This window comes from Piliocolobus tephrosceles, chromosome 21 (genome assembly GCF_002776525.5).
Source record: "Piliocolobus tephrosceles isolate RC106 chromosome 21, ASM277652v3, whole genome shotgun sequence".
NCBI lineage: Eukaryota > Metazoa > Chordata > Mammalia > Primates > Cercopithecidae > Piliocolobus > Piliocolobus tephrosceles.
Window position 1 is genome coordinate 3,961,666 of NC_045454.1, and position 19,070 is coordinate 3,980,735.

Here is a 19,070-nt window from a genome sequence, read left to right on the forward strand (position 1 = left end):
TTTTTATTTTTAGTAGAGATGGGGTTTCGCCATGTTGGCAAGCCTGGTTTCGAACTCCTGACTTCAGGTGATCCGCCCTCCTCGGCCTTCTAAAGTGCTGGGATTACAGGCGTGGGTCACCGCGCCCAACCCCCTGAAATAATATTTTTTGCCTCTAGGGACACGCTGATCTTCGTGGAGTCTGAAATAATGTCTCTAAACACTTAAGTGATCAGTTACAGAAAACACTCCCCAGAAATCTGGGAAAAGCCCGTTTAAGAAGGGGGTAAATACCTCCCTCTCCCCTGGAGGCCCAAGTCGCCATTTCCCTGCACTGGGCACAGCACCTCAGAATCCACGTTCGCAGAGGTCAAAGCAGTGGACACACTCGGAAGAGCTCTGTGGCGTTTTGGCAACTACATTATCCAGAGTGCAGAGCGCTAAACGGAAGCGGAGTTGAGCCAATGACAGCCCAGGATAGGGGCACCTCCGTGCATGCGCAGAGCGACGGGCCGGAACTTCCGGCGTCCTCCTCGTGGCGGTCATTTTGGCGTTTCTCCTGTCTGTCCGGTGCGCCAGTCTCTGCAGTTTGGGTCGCGACTGAGGGACGGGACAGCGAAGGCGCGAAGGTGGGCCTGAGGTTCTGCCACGCCACCTCGGGTGAGCTGTGCCAGGCTCGGGATAGGAACTGCTGTGTTCGAACGCCCGCCCCGGTCGGCCGCCACTCACCGCCTAGTCGACGGAGTTCAATGGCGGCAGTCGCGCCGAGGGACCCGGCTCAGGTGAGTGCTGCGTCCTCCGGGTCTCGCCTGCCCTCCCCCAGCAGAAGCCCTAAGGCCTAGTGAGGGATGCCTGCTCACAGCTCTGCAGCCCAGGCCCCAGTGCCCTGGACAAGAAGGCGCTCGTGGGTGGGTCTCGTTTCTGACGCCCAGTGTGTACGGCAGTGTGACGGGCAGGGTACTGACGCGTGCAGAACTTGGAGCTGTAACTAAGCCGGGGGGGATTCCGTAGCCTGCGGTCCATCTCGGGTCTGCAGGAACATAGAGTGAGGCAGGGTTGCACCTGAGGAATTTGACCGTTCTGAGGACACTGGCAGCCTTCGAGATTTGTGAACAGATAGAGACGCCGGGCTAGGATTTCCTAAAGCTATCCAAAAGTTGCTCAGGGGAAGAACAGGCCGAAGCTAGGTAATAGTAGTTAGGCATGGGAAGACTGAGTTCTTGTCCAAGCTCACGCAGCTGGTAAAGTCAGCACTGAGGACTGAGGTGCGGAAATAGTGCCGCCAGCCCAGGCCACCTGGCTCCAAAAGTGGGTCAGGGTCATTGGGCGACCTGAGCCTGTGGAACCTGTATGTCTTTGCCTGACTCTCGTGGCTTTTACGTTTCCATAGAGTTCCTTAACTGTAGAATGGCTTATGGAGCCTAACTGGTGAGTGGTGTGTGTGTGTGTGTGTGTGTGTGTGTGACTGGTCCTCACTTCACCCATTATGGTCTCTGAACTAGTGGTGTTCTTGGACTGCTCTCCCGCCTCTCGTTTAGCCTTGGGCCCTGGGACTTTGAGCAAATACAGAGCCCAGAGTCCTAAGTCTAGATTAGTTTATATGAAGCTGTTGGCAGCTGGGGGAAAGGAAGTGTAGAAGGTTGTCCAAGGCATAGTTACCGGTATATGCAAAGGTTTGGAGAGGAGGCTGAGATGGTTCAGGAACCTACAATTATTTTCTTCTCATGAGAACAGGGAGCAGTGTGGTAGAAGTCAGACTGGGAAGGGTTCCCTGAGAAGATGAGTTGTCTGTTCGATACTTAATTGTAACAGTGGGAGGTTTGGAGTGGAGGAGGGAGGTGATCTGGCTCAGGTCTTATTAGGCTCCCTGTGGCTGCAGCATGGGAAGCTGACTGAAAGATAGGGGGGAAGACCTGGGAGGAGACTGCTGGGATAGTCCAGGTGAATGTGATAGTAGCTGGGCCAATATGGTGGCTGTGAAGATGTGAGAAGCACTTGGATTCTGGATTCATTTTATAAGTAGGGCTGCCTGAAATTTTAATTTTGAGGATGAGTGGAATCAGGGGTGACTCAAAGGTTTTATTTTGGCAGTTCGAAGGGTGGAAGCTCCATCAACTAAGATGGGGAAGTCCATAGTAGGAGTAGTTTTCATTTGAGATATCAGAAGTTTTATTTTTGACCTGTTGAGACTATGAGAGCTTTCAGAGAATGGTTCATGGGCTGCTGGAACCGTAGGTCGGGAACAGTGAGGAGAGATTCGGAATGGAGACTTTTCCAAAAGGTAGTGGACAATCTGTGGGCCAGAATGGAGTTGTGGATCACATTTAGTAGAGGGGAAGCCTGCTCACAGTGATAATAATAGTTGCCCAGGAAGGGGAGGGGAAGGTCAAGGACTGGTCTCCTGCCTGAGCCCCTGGTTGTGTGAGGTGTTGCAACACAGGTCTTGGACAGAAGTGTTCATGGGGAGGGTCAGAGAGAGATTATGATCTAGCATGTGGCCAAGGCTTCTCAGGGGTGAGTAGACATGAGACGGATGTAGAGGCATAGGAGTTACACAGACAGGATGATGCTAGGACTGGTGCATATTCACCTTTCTGCAGACTCACCAGGATTTTATATTAACTCTTGGTGGGATCTGGGAAATTTCAGTCAGGCTGTCACATTATCTTAGGAGCATAATTGGCCATCTGTGGGACTCACTGGGCCAGGGGTAGAGAGCTACTGGGCTTGGACCTTGAATTAGTGGTAGTTGTAGAGAGGAAGGCTGTGACTGGTTGGGGGACAGCAGTCACAGCCCAGAAGTGGAAGAGGCCTTGGTTATCTGAGATCCACAGGTTATCTGAGATCCTTGGTGAGATCCACATCCTTCTCTCCATCTTCTCATTTGAAAGAATACAACAGGGCCCAGTGGCACTGATGCCCCCTCTCTTGCCATGCAAGGATCCACAATCTCTCGTAAGGAAACTATCCTGGAAGACAAGAGATCGTGGTTCCTTGCATGGTAGGCTCGGAGCTTAGATAGTTGCCCACCTGCCTGTTGTTGCTGTGGGAGAACACAATGACCAATGGGACCATAAGAGAGGGGGCATCATTGTCCCTGGGCCCTGTTGTATTCTTTCAAATGAGAAGATGGAGAGAAGGATGAACAGGGGATCGATGAAGAGGGGATAAATTTGGGTTCCTAGGAGAGATACTGATCATTGAATGGAGAGATACTGATTATGGAATGGAGAGATACTGATCATGGAATGAACCGTCCCGATCATGGAAAAGCTGTGTGACCTTTGAGGTTGTGGATGTAGGAATGCAGCTGTGTGAGACAGGTGTGGTTCAAAGAGTGATGTGCATGAGAAGAGAGAGAATAAACTGAGGGCCATGAACTGGAGTCATAGGGGTAAAGGGTGAGCCCGTGTTGTGTCTTGGAAGATGAATCTTGGGGACTTCACGGGTTTTGCCTGACAAGATAAACGTCAGATCACACACCCTCTCTATGGCCACCTCTCTCTCTAACTGGTGTTTGTGAGAGGTATAGCCTACCTGCCAAGCCCAGAGTTTAGATAGCATCTATCTGTTCACACACCTGTTGTTGCTATTCAAGGACTCGGTATCAGTGAAACTGTGGGGAGAGAGTAGGCATCGGTGGCACTGTGGCTGGTTATCTCCGCTGAGGTGGGCAATAGGGTGACCCGGGGATGGATGCTGGGGGCAAGAGGATAATGAACGCCGGGTCTGATCGTGGATTGAACTATTCCTGCTGTGACAGGGTATGACCTTTGAGGATGTGGCCATTTATTTCTCCCAAGAAGAGTGGGAGCTCCTTGATGAGTCTCAGAGGTTCCTGTACTGCGATGTGATGCTGGAGAACTTTGCACATGTAACATCCCTGGGTAAGGTCCTAGCATCCCTCCCAGTGTCTGCTTTTCTTTTTGACCCCGAGAGTTACCTCTGTCTCAGGAGTCTTACTGTCAGCCTAGTGGATCTTGTTTTTCTTGTCTTCCCCCTGTCAGGATGACCGTGTACAGATTCATGGTACCTTGTGGCCCAGTTTCTGCCCTTTTCCTCTAGCTGCCATTTCTGTATGTCCACTTATATCAGAAATTGCAGGCATTGTCATAGTTACTACTTACATGAACTGCGGAGCTCTTTTTACAAGACTCTCCTTTGAGTGTTTTTTGTGAGTGCTGGTCACTCCCTTGTCCTCTCTTTCCTTAAGACTTACATCATTAATGTGTTAGGTGGTAGCACAATGAGGGCTGCAGGGAGAACCCTAGTTGCTTCACGGAGTGAAGAAGGCAAGGTGGTCTCAGAGGAGGCCTGGCCCCAGTGAGTGGCAGCTGGGGAAGGGCATGACATCATGATTGTGTTAGAATCATATCAGCAGCATTTTGTGTCCAGCAGCATTTTGGTGCAAGTGCCACTGGCCATACCTCGTTTCTACTTCTGCTTCCGTATACAACACTGTGCCGAATTGTCATTTCATCTGCCACTTCCAGCGTTTGGCTGCCTCTACCCTCTTGGTCTCAATGTGTCACTTGTCCTCTCCACTGCTCACTTCTTTTCAGTGTTCTTCAGTCTTGACTCACTGTGTTGTGAGGTATGCACACAGCCTCAAATAGTCCTCCTTGATCACCAGCTACCCAGTTTCAATTGGATTTTCCTAGGACTGGACAACAGTAGTCTTCTGCATAGCACATACATCACTAGCAGACAAAGTCTTGCTGAGGGCTTTGGCAGAGAGTGAGTTGGAGACCCTCCTCCTCCTGTGCTGTACCTTATCCTTGTGTCCTTTGCGTGATGAGATGACATCTCTATAATCTTCAAAAGCCCAGTACTTACAAAGCAGCCTATTCCTCCCCAGTTCCGTTGTTCCCAGAACAGTTCCATGCACTCAGTTCTTGTGTCTCACACATTTTTGTGATACATCTTTCACCTTCCATGGAAGTCAGCATGCATTTCATCAGCATTTCTCTGCTTTCAGGTTATTGCCATGGAACGGAGAATGAGGTGATAGCTTCTGAGCAGAGTGTATCTACACAGGTCAGGACTTCTAAGGGCGATACACCCCCCCAGAAATCTCTCAGTGAGATTAAGATGTGTGTCCCAGTCTTGAAAGACATTTTGCCTGAGGCTGGGCACCAAACCACATGCCCTGTGCAAAAGTCGTACTTGGGTGGCACAAGCGTGAGAGGCTTCTGCTTCAGTGCTGACCTTCACCAGCATCAAAAGCATTACAGTGAAGAAGAGCCCTGGAAAGGGAATGTGGATGAGGCCACATTTGTGACAGGCTGCAGATTCCATGTGTTGAATTATTTCACCTGTGGGAAGGACTTCCCAGCCTCCATGGACCTACTCCAACACCAAGCCACTCCCAGTGGTGAGGAGCCACACAGTAGCAGCAGCAAGCATCTACAGGCATTTTTCAATGCAAAAAGTTATTACAAGTGGGGTGAATACGGAAGAGCCTCAAGCCACAAACACACACTTGTTCAGCATCAGAGTGTCTGCTCTGAAGAAGGGCTTTATGAGTGTAGCAAATGTGAGAAAGCCTTCACCTGCAAGCACACACTTGTTCAGCACCAGCAAATTCACAGTGGACAAAAGACGTTTGAGTGTAGTGAAAGTGAGGAATCCTTTAGCAAAAAGTGCCACCTAATCTTACACAAGATAATTCACACTGGAGAAAGGCCTTATGAATGCAGTGATCGTGAGAAAGCCTTTATCAGTAAATCTGAATTCATTCACCACCAGAGACGTCACACTGGAGGAGTGCGTTATGAGTGTGGTGAATGTAGGAAAACCTTTAGCTACAAATCTAACCTCATTGAACATCAGAGAGTTCACACTGGAGAAAGGCCTTATGAATGTGGTGAGTGCGGGAAATCCTTTAGACAAAGCTCTAGCCTTTTTCGACACCAGAGAGTTCACTCTGGAGAAAGGCCTTATCAGTGCTGTGAATGTGGGAAATCTTTTAGACAAATCTTCAATCTCATTCGACATAGAAGAGTTCACACTGGAGAAATGCCTTATCAGTGCAGTGATTGTGGGAAATCTTTTAGCTGCAAATCGGAACTCATTCAACACGAGAGAATTCACAGTGGAGAAAGACCTTATGAATGCAGTGAATGTGGGAAATTCTTTAGACAGTTCTCTAACCTGATTCGACACCGCAGCATTCACACTGGTGATAGGCCTTATGAGTGCAGTGAATGTGAGAAATCTTTTAGCCGCAAATTTATCCTGATTCAACACCAAAGAGTTCACACTGGAGAAAGGCCTTATGAATGCAGTGAATGTGGAAAATCCTTTACCCGCAAATCTGACCTCATTCAACATCGGAGAATTCATACTGGCACAAGACCTTATGAGTGCAATGAATGTGGCAAATCTTTTAGACAGCGCTCTGGCCTTATTCAGCACCGGAGACTTCATACTGGAGAAAGGCCTTATGAATGTAGTGAATGTGGAAAGGCTTTTAGCCAAAGCGCTAGCCTCATTCAACACCAGAGAGTTCACACTGGAGAAAGGCCTTATGAATGTAGTGAATGTGGGAAATCCTTTAGCCAGAGCTCTAGCCTCATTCAACACCAGAGAGGTCACACTGGAGAAAGGCCTTATGAGTGCAGGGAATGTGGGAAACCCTTTACCCACAAATCTGACCTTATTCAGCACCAAAGAGTTCACACTGGAGAAAGGCCTTATGAATGCAGTGAATGTGGGAAATCCTTTAGCCGCAAATCTAACCTCATTCGACATCGGAGAGTTCACACTGAAGAAAGGCCTTAAATGTGAAGGGAATGCGCTATTTCTTTATTCAGTATAACAGCACTGGAGGAGACTGTGGTAGCCATCTTCCTAAATTTAAACTTTGAGCATCCACAGTAGGGTATTCTTCGTAAGTTTCAGGTATGTGGGAAGCTCTGAGGTGGTTCATTATAATTTCTGATCTGCCCAGGCCTATAGCCTGATATATGTCACTGCCAGTTTCGGAGGCTGAAGCCATTTCACCCCTACCACCTGGCAGGTGCACACCGTGTGCATGAGTCACCTCCCCACAGTGCTCAAAGAAGCAAACCTCTGTACTCTCCCATTTGCTTGGGGAAATTATTAATAGCCCAAGCATGTAGGGGGTCCTCATTGTCTTTTCTCTGACTTTAGAGTATAGACTTGACCCAGTTATGATCCAGAGAATCTGAATTGTGCTGTCAACTTTCTAAGAAGGATTACCTTTTTTAGGAACATCGTTGGTCTCACATGATGCTAGTAATGAATTTTTCCAGATTCTGATTCAGCAGCCTGGAAACTGCTTGGTGCACATTGGTCCGATTTATAATCTTTTTGTAAAGGTTTTAAAAATTATGCACCTTTAATCTTGGGGGTTCTATTCATTGCATAGAATGACTTGTAAGCAGAATAGTGATATCAGCATGAAGGGGTGAATAGATTTTGTGGAGATCTCAAATTTTCTGTGCTCAGAAGGGACAATGTGATGGCAGAAGACAGCTCTTTGTCCTGTATTGGTCTAATTGGCCTGCTGCCCAAGGCCTCAGAGTAAAAACTGTAAGGCTTTGTGTTCCTGTATTGTGGCCTGGTGCCATTTTTGTCAGGTCACAGGTCACCATGAAAAAGAGGCAGTTGTGACAATCCCCATTGCTTCTGTGAACATGAATTTTGTTCAGTTGTCCACAAGAGATCCACATAATTCCTAGCACTGTTGAGGGGAATCTATTTCCCAGGTCCTGCAAAGGAGCCATGTGCCGTGACGTATAAGTCAGTGTAGACTTGTGCCATTTGTTGTCAGACTATAGGCGTAGAGGTGAAATTACAGGAGCAACTGTAATTGGGACAGAAACTCCAGGTAAATGGGGAGTGGAGAATGCAGTAAATTAGATGAAATGCCTCTTCTAAAAGTCCATCTACAAATTTTCCAGTGAATATGGTTGTGTGGGATCAGTGCATACAGAAATTCTCAGGATCTTCTGTTTACTGTCACTGAGATCATTATCAGAAAATAGTCTGGCCAGGCACGGTGGCTTACGCCTGTAATCCTAGCACTTTGGGAGGCCAAGGTGGGCGGATTGCCTGAGCTCAGGAGTTCAGGACCAGCCTGGGCAACATGGTGAAACCCCATCTCTACTAAAATACAAAAAATTAGCCAGGCGTGGCAGCATGCGCCTGTAGTCCCAGCCACTCAGGAGGCTGAGGCAGGAGAATCGCTTGAACCCAGAAGGCGGAAGTTGCAGTGAGCTGAGATTGCGCCACTGCACTCCAGCCCAGGCGACAAAGTGAGACTCCGTCTCCAAAAAAAAAAAAAAAAAAAAGGTAAAGGTCTATAAAGGTTTCGTGGCTCCTTGTATCCTCTCTGGGCTGTTCACCTCAAGGCCATTGTTACGTAGGTAGGAGAACAAGAATAGAGAGAAGGATCATTCTGTAGTCCAGGGATGTGGCTTTTGTGACTCAGCCAACATTCCTATTAATTCAGGTGGCAACAGTCTTCATTGCTTGCCAATTTGCTGCCCCTGAGGCAAGGTTGCCTCTCTCAGGGCATGAGGAGAGAGAGATGGTGAAGTTCGTATCAGGTTGCCAACCTGATTTAAAAAAAAAAAAATGGAACAGCTAGGCTCTTAATTTTGAGCCACTTTTTAAAGCTTTATGAAGGTCTAATTTGTATAACTGACATGCAACAAGGTACACATATCCAAAGTGTACAGTTTGGTAAAGCCATGAAACCATCATCATAACCATAAAAATGAATTTATGTATCACCCATATATTTACCTTGTATCCTTTTATAATCTTTCTCCCTTCCCCAGCTCTTCAGAGTCAACTGATTTCCTTTACGGTAAATTAGTTTGCATTTTATGGAATTTTTACTGAGATACACACACACACACACACACATATACTTTTTTTTTTTTTTTTTTTTTGAGACGGAGTCTGGCGCTCTGTTGCCCAGGCTGGAGTGCAGTGACCGGATCTCAGCTCACTGCAAGCTCCGCCTCCCGGGTTTACGCCATTCTCCTGCCTCAGCCTCCCGAGTAGCTGGGACTACAGGCGCCTGCCACCTCGCCCGGCTAGTGTTTTTGTATTTTTTAGTAGAGACGGGGTTTCACCGTGTTAGCCAGGATGGTCTCGATCTCCTGACCTCGTGATCCACCCGTCTCAGCCTCCCAAAGTGCTGGGATTACAGGCTTGAGCCACCGCGCCCGGCTACTTTTTTTCTGACTGGTTTTCATGCTGTATAATTATTTTGAGATTCAAAAATGATGAATCTTTGTATTGCTGAGTATCATGCTCTTCTATGGATAAGTACTGTTTATCCATGTGTTTAGGGGCATTTATATTATTATTATTATTATTTTTTTTTTTTTTGAGGCAGAGTCTCGCTCTGTCGCCCAGACTGGAGTGCAGTGGCCGGATCTCAGCTCACTGCAAACTCCGCCTCCCGGGTTCACGCCATTCTCCTGCCTCAGCCTCCCGAGTAGCTGGGACTACAGGCGCCCGCCACCTCGTCCGGCTAGTTTTTTGTATTTTTTAGTAGAGACGGGGTTTCACTGTGTTAGCCAGGATGGTTTCGATCTCCTGACCTCGTGATCCGCCCGTCTCCGCCTCCCAAAGTGCTGGGATTACAGGCTTGAGCCACCGCACCCGGCCGCATTTATATTATTTATAGATTTTTGTATATTACGAATAAAGCTGCTGTAAATACTTGAATTCATTTCTTTATATGGATATGTGTTTTATTTTCCTTGTGTTAATAACTCAAACTGTAATGTCTTAGTTACAATGTAGGTGAATGTTTAATGTTTTAAGAAATGCCAAATTTGATCTAAATGGATGTTTCCTATTGTAGTCTCACCAAGAGTGTATGAGAGTCCCAGTTCCTTTACATCCCCGCCAGTGCTTCATGTGGCTAATCTTTTTTATTTTAGCTCTTTCAGTATATGAATAGTGGTGTCTCACTGTGGTTTTCATTGCATTTCCCTAAAACTTTATGATATTGAGCATTTTTTAATGTTTTTGTTTGCCACCTGTGTAACTTCTTTGGTAAAATATCTGTTCTTATGTTTTCCCCACTTTTTTTAGATGAGTTTGTTCGTTCGTTTATTTATTTTTTATTTATTTATGTATTTTGAGACAGAGTCTTGCTCTGTCACCCAGGCTGGAGTACAGTGGCATGATCTCAGCTCACTGCAACTTCCGCCTCCCAGGTTCAAGCGATTCTCCTGTCTCAGCCTCCTGAGTAGCTAGGATTACAGGCGCATGCCATTATGCCCAGCTATTTTCTGTATTTTTAGTAGAGACGGGGTTTCACTATTTTGGTCAGGCTAGTCTCGAACTCTGACCTTGTGATCCACTCGCATCAACCTCCCAAAGTGCTGGGATTACAGGTGTGAGCCATCATGCCCAGCCCAGTTTATTTATATTTTTTTTTAAAAATAAAAACACAGTGCAGAGTAACTATCTTTAGTAACAAAGACATGTTGGAATTTTCCTCACTCATTCTTCTATGGTATGGAGGATTTTTTTTTCTCTCTCTTTTTCTTTTCTTTCTTTCCTTTCTTTCTTTCTTTCTTTCTTTCTTTCTTTCTTTCTTTCTTTCTTTTCTTTTCTTTCTTTCTCTCTTTCTCTCTCTCTCTCCTTTCTTTTCTTTTGTTTCTTTCTTTCTTTCTCTCTCTCTCTCTCTCTCTCTTTCTTTCTTTCTTTCTTTCTTTCTTTCGACAGGGTGTCACTCTGCCGCCTAGGCAGAGTGCAGTGGTGCCATCACGGCTCACTGCAGCTTGACATCCCAGGCTCAAGGGATCCTGCTGCCTCAGCCTCTCAAGTAGCTGGGACTACAGGCACATGGCTAACTGCCTGGCTAATTTTTTATTTTTGTAGAGATGGAGTTTTGCCATATTGCCCAGGCTAGTGTTGAACTCCTGGACTCAAGAGATCCTCCTGCATTGGTCTCCTAAAGAGCTGGGACTACAGATGTGAGCCACCATGCCCGGCCCTCCATTTTTAAAAATTATTGTTTATTGATTTTTATTTGTTTATTTTGAGACAGAGTCTTGCTCTGTTGCCCAGGCTGGAGTACAGTGTCACAATCTCGGCTCACAGCACCCTCTGCCTCCCAGGTTCAAATAATTCTCATGCCTCAGGCTCCCAGGTAGCTGGGACTACAGGTGTGCACCACCACACACAACCCATTTTTGTATTTTTAGTACAGACAGGGTTTTTCCACGCTGGTCGGGCAAACACCTCGGCCTCCCAAAGTGCTGGGGTTACAGGTCTGAACCACCCGTGCCTGGCCCTAATTTTTAATTTTCTCTTAAAAATTCCTCACCACTTGTTCCAGAATTTACGTGTGTGTGTATGTGTGTGTGTGTGTGTGTGAATGGGTGTAAAATTCCTCACCACTTGTTCCAGAATTTGCGTGTGTGCGTGTGTGTGTGTGTGTGTGTGTGAGAGAGTGGGTGTAGACAAGGTCTCCCAGGCTAATCTTTTAACCCCTGGCCTTAAGCATTTTTCCCACCTCTGCCGCCTGAAGTGCTGAGATTACAGAGCATGAGCCACTGCACTTGGCCTTTTCCTCAATTTTTTGTGCACAATATAATGCCTGTATTTCCCATACATTTTTTATTTTTAATCTGCATTAACATGTTCTCTGTCACTTTCTTAAGTCTAAGCATTCAATAATGTATTAAATTAAAACTAGCTTTGTAGTCTTTGCCAATTTCCTTGATGTAAATGCTCGTGTTATAGTCAATATTCTTTTTGATTTTTAGTCTATCCTTATTTGGTGATTTTAGATAGGTCGTGGTTATAAGGTTAGAACTATATACACATAGATATATTTATAGCAATACTTTTGGTTTCATTAAGCAGACATTCACTGAGTGCCTACATAGTGTGAGCATTTTATTAAAACTACTTATTGGCCGGGCGCGGTGGCTCAAGCCTGTAATCCCAGCACTTTGGGAGGCCAAGACGGGCGGATCACGAGGTCAGGAGATCGAGACAATTCTGGCTAACATGGTGAAACCCCGTCTCTACTAAAAAATACAAAAAACTAGCCGGGCGAGGTGGCGGGCGCCTGTAGTCCCAGCTACTGGGGAGGCTGAGGCAGGAGAATGGCATAAACCCAGGAGGCGGAGCTTGCAGTGAGCTGAGATCTGGCCACTGCACTCCAGCCCAGGAGACAGAGTGAGACTCCGTCTCAAAAAAAAACAAAAAAACAAAAAACTACTTATTAAATCTCCCATCTTCCCTACTAGATTCTAAGGTTTGAGAAAGCCAAGGCCTTTTTTCCTATTCACTACTGTGGTCCCAGTTCCTAGGAAGATCATAGTGTAAGAGGCCCTGAGGAAACATTTATGCAAGCTACATAAAGGAGGGAAGTAAAGAATCCCAGTCCCAACACTGGTGTGTTCAAGCGTGTCCTACAGTCCTGGAAGGCCTGTCTGTACAAAGTGTGAAAAACAGGAGTTTTGGAGTGACATGTGGGTAGCGTGAACAAGAACTCACTTTGGTAAAAGTTTTGTTTGTTCATGCCTTCTTTCAACAATAGAACTCCTCAGCTAAGCATACAGTCGCGCTGTTGCATCAAGATGTCACTCCCTCCTTTCTGTGACCCTACTCTTAACTCACCCCCAACCCTCTTACCCCCTCTCAGGCCATGGATCCACAAGGCTAAGGTTACCCTACTCTTCCAAGCCCAGCCATGGTCAATTTCTTTTTCCTTTTTTTTTTGGAGACATAGTCTCACTCTGTCACCCAGGCTGGAGTGCAGTGGTACGATCCTGGCTCACTGCAACTTCCACCTTCCTAGTTCAAGCGATTCTCCTGCCTTAGCCTCCTGAGTAGCTGGGACTATAGGCACCCACCACCGCGCCTGGCTAATTTTTATGTTTGTAGTAGAGACAGAGTTTCACCGTATTGGCCAGGCTGGTCTCAAACTCCTGACCATGTGATCCTCCCGCCTTGGCCTTTCGAAGTGCTGGGATTACAGGCATGAGCCACGGCACCCGGCTGCCGTGGTCAATTTCAAACTGCCATATTGATGTCACTGAACCTGCAGTTGGGAAGACTTTCTGGTAACATACCTTTGTAGTCTGTTTCCAATACACTGATAGAGTATCCACAGATAGCCAGAAGAGTAAAGATGACAATAAAACAGTAAAATAATCAGGAAGTGGCAAGTTTTAAATATTTGGTTTTTAAACAGTTTTATTGAGATATAATGAACTTGGCCGGGCGCGGTGGCTCAAGCCTGTAATCCCAGCACTTTGGGAGGCTGAGATGGGCGGATCACGAGGTCAGGAGATCGAGACCATCCTGGCTAATACGGTGAAACCCCGTCTCTACTAAAAAATACAAAAAACTAGCTGGGCGACGAGGTGGGCGCCTGTAGTCCCAGCTACTCGGGAGGCTGAGGCAGAAGAATGGCGTAAACCCGGGAGGCGGAGCTTGCAGTGAGCTGAGAACCGGCCACTGCACTCCAGCCTGGGCGGCAGAGCAAGACTCCGTCTCAGGGAAAAAAAAAAAAAGAGAGATATAATGAACTTAAATTGTATGGGTTTTTATCCTTCACCTTAGAAGGGGTTCAGTTGTGTATTTTTAAAATATATATTTTGATGTTTTTATACATCTTACATTCCCAAAACCAAATGTTTCTTCCAGCCCTATTCAATTTATCCTTCGCAACATACATTACTGATAGAAAGACATATTCTGCCCTTCTGCCCTTTGTAGGGGCTATTTTCAAATATGTCTATAAATGGAAGACGTCATTATAAAACCTGATGAACCCTTTCCCAGTCTTCTATCATTTATCTTTTTTTTTTTTTTTTGAGACAGGGTCTGTCACCCAGGCTGGAGTGCAGTGGTGGATTTATCATTTTGTGGTCATTCTTTTTCTTTTTTTTTCAGCATTAACTATCAAGCAATTCATGGTTGTTCTTGTTTCATGTGTCCCTATGTGGATTTATAATTATAGATATTTCATTAAAGGCATAAAGTCTTCAGATTGCATTTCTAAATTTTAAGGACCCTTTCCTAACTATAAGATTAATATACAAAATAAAAATGTATATGTGTACAAGATTATAAATGTTTTATATACAGTACTGAATCGTATCAACTGCTGCTTATTTAAGACACATTGCTATCAGCATACAGAATATATTTGATGTTTAGTAGGTGTGTCGAGTTTGTTAACCTATATGTACTGCTTACTTCTTTAATATTTATGTAACGTTGCTGAACTGCTTGTACATTAGAACTTCACTGATTGTTGATTTGGCTTATTAAATCTCAGATTCTGTTCAGTGTGTTCACCACTTACTCTGCTCCCCAGTCCCAAGTATTTCCTGTATACTAGATATTGGTGAAATGAGTGATTAAGATCTGTTCCAAATGGACAGGTTTATGGTGGTGACAAACCTGGAAACACTGTGTCCTTTGCTACCACAACATGAGCAGCCTGGAAATAAACAGCACAGGTATTGTATGTGCTGGTTGTGAGACAGGTGTACAGTGGTGACAGCACAGCCTAGCAACATACACACACATCTGTGGCATACACTGACAGATGTAGGAAACTGACACCCCCCAGCACAGCCTGGAGCCATATGTGTATGCCATGTCCACAACAGAAAAGATGTATGACAAACCTGAAACACAGGCATGTACAAAACACGCAAGGGACCTGTGAGACGGGATGGAGATACACACCATAGCAGTCTCCACAGAGACTTGTGGGACAGACACGTGCTAGGGACAACCAAAAATCTGATGTGTGGGGCTAGGTGCGGGGCTCACGCCTGTAATCCCAGCACTTTGGGAGGCCGAGGCAGGCGGATCACAAGGTCAGGAGATCGAGACCAGCCTGGCCCACGTGGTGCAATCCCATCTCTACTAAAAATACAAAATTAGCCGGGTGTGATGGTGTGCACCTGTAATCCCAGCTACTCAGGAGGCTGAGGCAGGAGAATCGCTTGAACCTGGGAGGCAGAGGTTACAGTGAGCCGAGATCGCGCCACTGCATTCCAACCTGGGCAACAGAGCAAGACTGTGTCTCAAAACAAAAAAATCTGATGTGTGGGTCACAAACACAATTGCAGCATTTCTGTGGGCCAATTGTGAAGAGGCAGGCACAACCTGATGTGATACTACTACTCCCTACACCCCTCACTGCGTACTAGAGGATGTACTGATGAGGGAACTGGTTCATACCCCGGCACAACCTGGAAATGCACATGTCTGAGCAGATTTGACCTAGGAAGGAGAATATGATGTTTATGGGCTTTATAGGAGGGCTCAGCCCAGATTCAGCCAGTTTCAGAAGTAGTTGGTCAAGTACAGGTGGGAGAAGGAATGCTCTTGGGGATTAGTACTCATTGTCAGTCATTGATTTTACACAGGGCTGGGGAGGAGCAGTTGGGACTAAGGACATCTGCTAGAGGGGTTGGGAGGCGAAAGCCAGAGATACATGATGGTCATGCTGGACATTCTAAATTCTTCATCTTCTCTCCCAGTGTCTGCAGTAGTGACTGATAACTGAGTGACAGTTCAGTATGGTGTGGAGGAAGCATCCTATGGTGGTGTTTAGATGGAAGACCGAAAGGACCCTAGGAATGAATCATTGCGTGTGGTTGTGAGAGAGTGATGTGTTTGGAGTGACACCAGGGACGCTGTTGGAGGTGTTCAGGCAGTGGCAATACTGACCATGGGAAGCAAGTTTGCGGGGAAGGACTTGAGGCCCCAAGTGGCAGTGTCCCAGTGTGGTTACTCACGTTCTGGGCTTAGCAGACTTGGCACAGACTTGGCAGAGAAGAATCTGCCCAGAGTCTCCTGCATTTCCAGTCAGAGGAATAAAGGGACCAAGGCAAGCCAACCCAGTTCAGCGTAGACCTCAGCTGCTTGTGTGAGAAACACACTCACCCCAAACCCAAAGAATGGACTAAAAGGCACGAAGAACAGCGAAAGTGAGACTTTCATTAACAGTTTTGCAAGATCAGGGGGTCTGGTGTAGGCAGGCACATCTAGGGTAGTCACAACAGGTAATTTATCTCCTTGCTCTCAAGTCCCTCCTCCCACTCATTGGTCAAGTACTATGGGGTTACAATCTTCCCAGATGTCGTCTAAGTTTCATTATCCCCCTTGTAAGGTTAAACCCTGGTCCCCTTCCCTGCTTAAGTTTTGATTTCCAATAATGAAACTTTCTTCCCTTTTATGGCCTGAACCCTCTTCTACATTCTGTGCACCTATTGTGACCTTCTAGGTGCATGAGCCATGCGGTTTGTTACATTTGCAGGCTGGCTGTCAGTCCTTAGATTGATCATGCCTTGAAAATGGGCTATTTAAAATATTTTCTCACACTTGGCAGCCGTGGTCGTGTATGGATGTTGCTTGCCCTCTCTGAACTGCAGATACATTAAGAGACAGGAATGATCATTCCTCTCTACTCTTTTTGGGGGGAAGGAGGAAGAAGTAAATGAGGTAATCCTTAGGAAGCTGGTCAATATTAGCTCCACATGAAAACAGTAGTCTTGGCCAGGTGTGGTAGCTCACGCCTGTAATCCCTGCACTTTGGGAGGCCGAGGCGGGTGGATCACGAGGTCAGGAGTTCAAGACCAGCCTGACCAACATGGTGAAACCCCATCTCTACTAAAAATACAAAAATTAGCTGGGTATGGTGGCGGGCACCTGTAATCTCAGCTACTCAGGAGGCTGAGGCAGGAGAATCGCTTGAACCCGGGAGGCAGAAGTGGCATTGAGCCAAAACTGCACCATTGTACTCCAGCCTGGGTGACAGGGAGACTCTGTCTCAAAAAAACAAACAAACAAAATAGTCGTCTTGATTGTCAACATCCAGGGAAGTGTGCACAGTGCCGTGGGGAGCCTGAGAAGGGCTCTCAGAAGAGTCAAAGGGAAATGGGGTCTGGCACCAAGCACAGACAGAATAGAAAGGTAGCGGAGCTGCATTCCCCAAGACCCTAGGTCCTGCAGTCTGAGTTTGAATCCAGGATTCCCTGTTTCTCTCCATGGGTTTATTTTTATATTTTTATTTTTTTTGAGACGGAGTCTCGCTCTGTTGCCTGGGCTGGAGTGCAGTGGCCGGATCTCAGCTCACTGCAAGCTCCAACTCCCGGGTTTACGCCATTCTCCTGCCTCAGCCTCCCGAGTAGCTGGGACTACAGGCACCCGCCACCTCGCCCGGCTAGTTTTTTGTATTTTTTTTAGTAGAGACGGGGTTTCACCATGTTAGCCAGGATGGTCTTGATCTCCTGACCTCGTGATCTGCCCGTCTCGGCCTCCCAAAGTGCTGGGATTACAGGCTTGAGCCACCGCGCCTGGCCTTTTTTTTGTATTTTTTAGTAGAGACGGGGTTTCACCGGGTTAGCCAGGATGGTCTCGATCTCCTGACCTCGTGATCCGCCCGCCTCGGCCTCCCAAAGTGCTGGGATTACAGGCGTGAGTCCCCGCGCCCGGCCTCTCTGCATGGGTTTCTAAGGAAGCGACACACTCTTGGGGGCTTTCTACTCCTGTGTGAGATGGAGATAATGAGTGGACCCATCCAGGGGCCATGAAGATGATGTACTGAGCTGAGGTTTACAGAGCATGGGTCAGAGAGGGCTTCATGCAGAGCCACTGTTGTGGTGGTTGGCAGCTGTTGTTAGGGTTGTGATTGCCCTGAATTCATGAGGGGAGGGGAGATTCCTTTGGGAATGGGGACCAATGGGGAGGGGGGATGGAGATATTTACAGCTCAGACCCCATTTTCAAGGGCTGCAGGTCTCCCTCACCCACCCCATGTACTTTGCTCATCATACCACTGGGCTCCTGGCCCAGCCGGGAGACCCTCCAGGGCCACAAGGCCCAAAGATGTGAAAATATCCGTACTGAAACAGAAAAAAAAACAAAAAACAGAAAACTACCAGAAAGTGTGTTCTGGAAAGAGAGGCAAAACTGAGACAGAAGCAATATCTGTTTAGATAATCCCAGAACATTTTCAAAAATTGGTAAAAGGTATAAAACTCTGCATATCTCAGAGATAATAAATATGAAGAAAACCACATACATACGTATTTTAATTAGCAAGACTTCTAAGAAACAAAGCCAAGGACAAAATATTAAAGCTGGCCAGGGCTGAGGATAAACACACTGCTTTCAAAAGAGCAATAATTTGAGCTTATTCCTCGAAAGAAATGATGGGAGCCAGATGGCAATGGAAGGATAACTTTTATGTGCTGTGAAAGAACACCAGTCTCAACCTGGAATATTATGCCCACCTTAAATGTTCTTCAAAAATGAATGACAGGTAAATATATCTTCAGAGAAAAAAAAAAAGAATCTATAGCTAGCAAATCTACTCTAACAGAATAATAAAGGGAAGTCTTTGGGCAGAAAGAAATGGTGTGAGAAGGAAATACAGAATTGTGTGAAGGAATGAAGAACAACATAAGCGGATAACAAAGATAAACATCAGTAAATATTAATTTAATACTGGTTTATACTGTCAATTTAATGGCAGTCAAATTGGGAACCCATACCCAGAAAGATGATGGTTCCTATTTTTCCAAATCTTCAAATAACTGTTTCCTCCATACAGGAGAAATGCTAGACTTTCGTTCATACATTCTCCTACTGAATAATGAACAAAGGATGTCTCCTTTGTGGAGACATCATGAGTTAAAAGCACTCTATAGTAACCCTGGTATAATCACGTGACACAAAAGGAAGGGGTGTCCTTTTACATTTTTTTGAAGCACTTTTTTTTTTAAGTGCAAATATGGGAAAGACTAGCATCTCTAAGTAGTGACATTTGTCAGAAAATGTGTAGGGGAGCATTACATCTGTAATGTAACTTTTCTAGACAGCAAAGCATGGTAAATTTGACTGCTGAGTTGCCCACAAAATGATCAGAGATTATTATTGTTAGAATAGGGGAAAGGAAAGTGATGTTTACTTAAGGAGAAGTAGCAGAGGAGACTAACGTAGATCAAAATGTATATATTAGATAAAGGTCCCTGAGGATAGAAGAAATAGAATCCATAGGAAAAAAAAAAAAAACGCCATGTCAAAAATACTGAATGAAAAACATTATGA

General features: G+C 46.0%; 1 protein-coding gene across 2 annotated transcripts; it reads left to right on the forward strand.

Annotated features, from left to right (window-relative positions):
* Nucleotides 1-501: 501 nt before the first annotated feature.
* ZNF551 (zinc finger protein 551) lies at nucleotides 502-8,570 on the forward strand. 2 transcript variants are annotated; one of them, XM_023184452.2, is made up of 3 exons: nucleotides 502-761; nucleotides 3,743-3,866; nucleotides 4,958-8,570. In XM_023184452.2, the coding sequence occupies exons 1-3, from the start codon at nucleotides 729-731 to the stop codon at nucleotides 6,760-6,762; spliced, it is 1,962 nt and encodes a 653-aa protein (XP_023040220.1). In that variant the 5' UTR covers nucleotides 502-728; the 3' UTR covers nucleotides 6,763-8,570. The 2 variants fall into 2 exon arrangements, with proteins under 2 accessions (XP_023040220.1, XP_023040221.1); XM_023184453.2 differs by lacking the exon at nucleotides 3,743-3,866 and having other exon boundaries at nucleotides 506-761.
* The last annotated feature ends 10,500 nt before the right edge of the window (nucleotides 8,571-19,070 follow it).

Coding starts and splice junctions, on each gene's coding strand:
- ZNF551 (XM_023184452.2), top strand. CDS start 729: ATGGCGGCAGTCGCGCCGAGGGACCCGGCTCAG. Junction 762..3,742: donor CGCCGAGGGACCCGGCTCAG/GTGAGTGCTGCG, acceptor CTGCTGTGACAG/GGTATGACCTTTGAGGATGT. Junction 3,867..4,957: donor TGCACATGTAACATCCCTGG/GTAAGGTCCTAG, acceptor CTCTGCTTTCAG/GTTATTGCCATGGAACGGAG.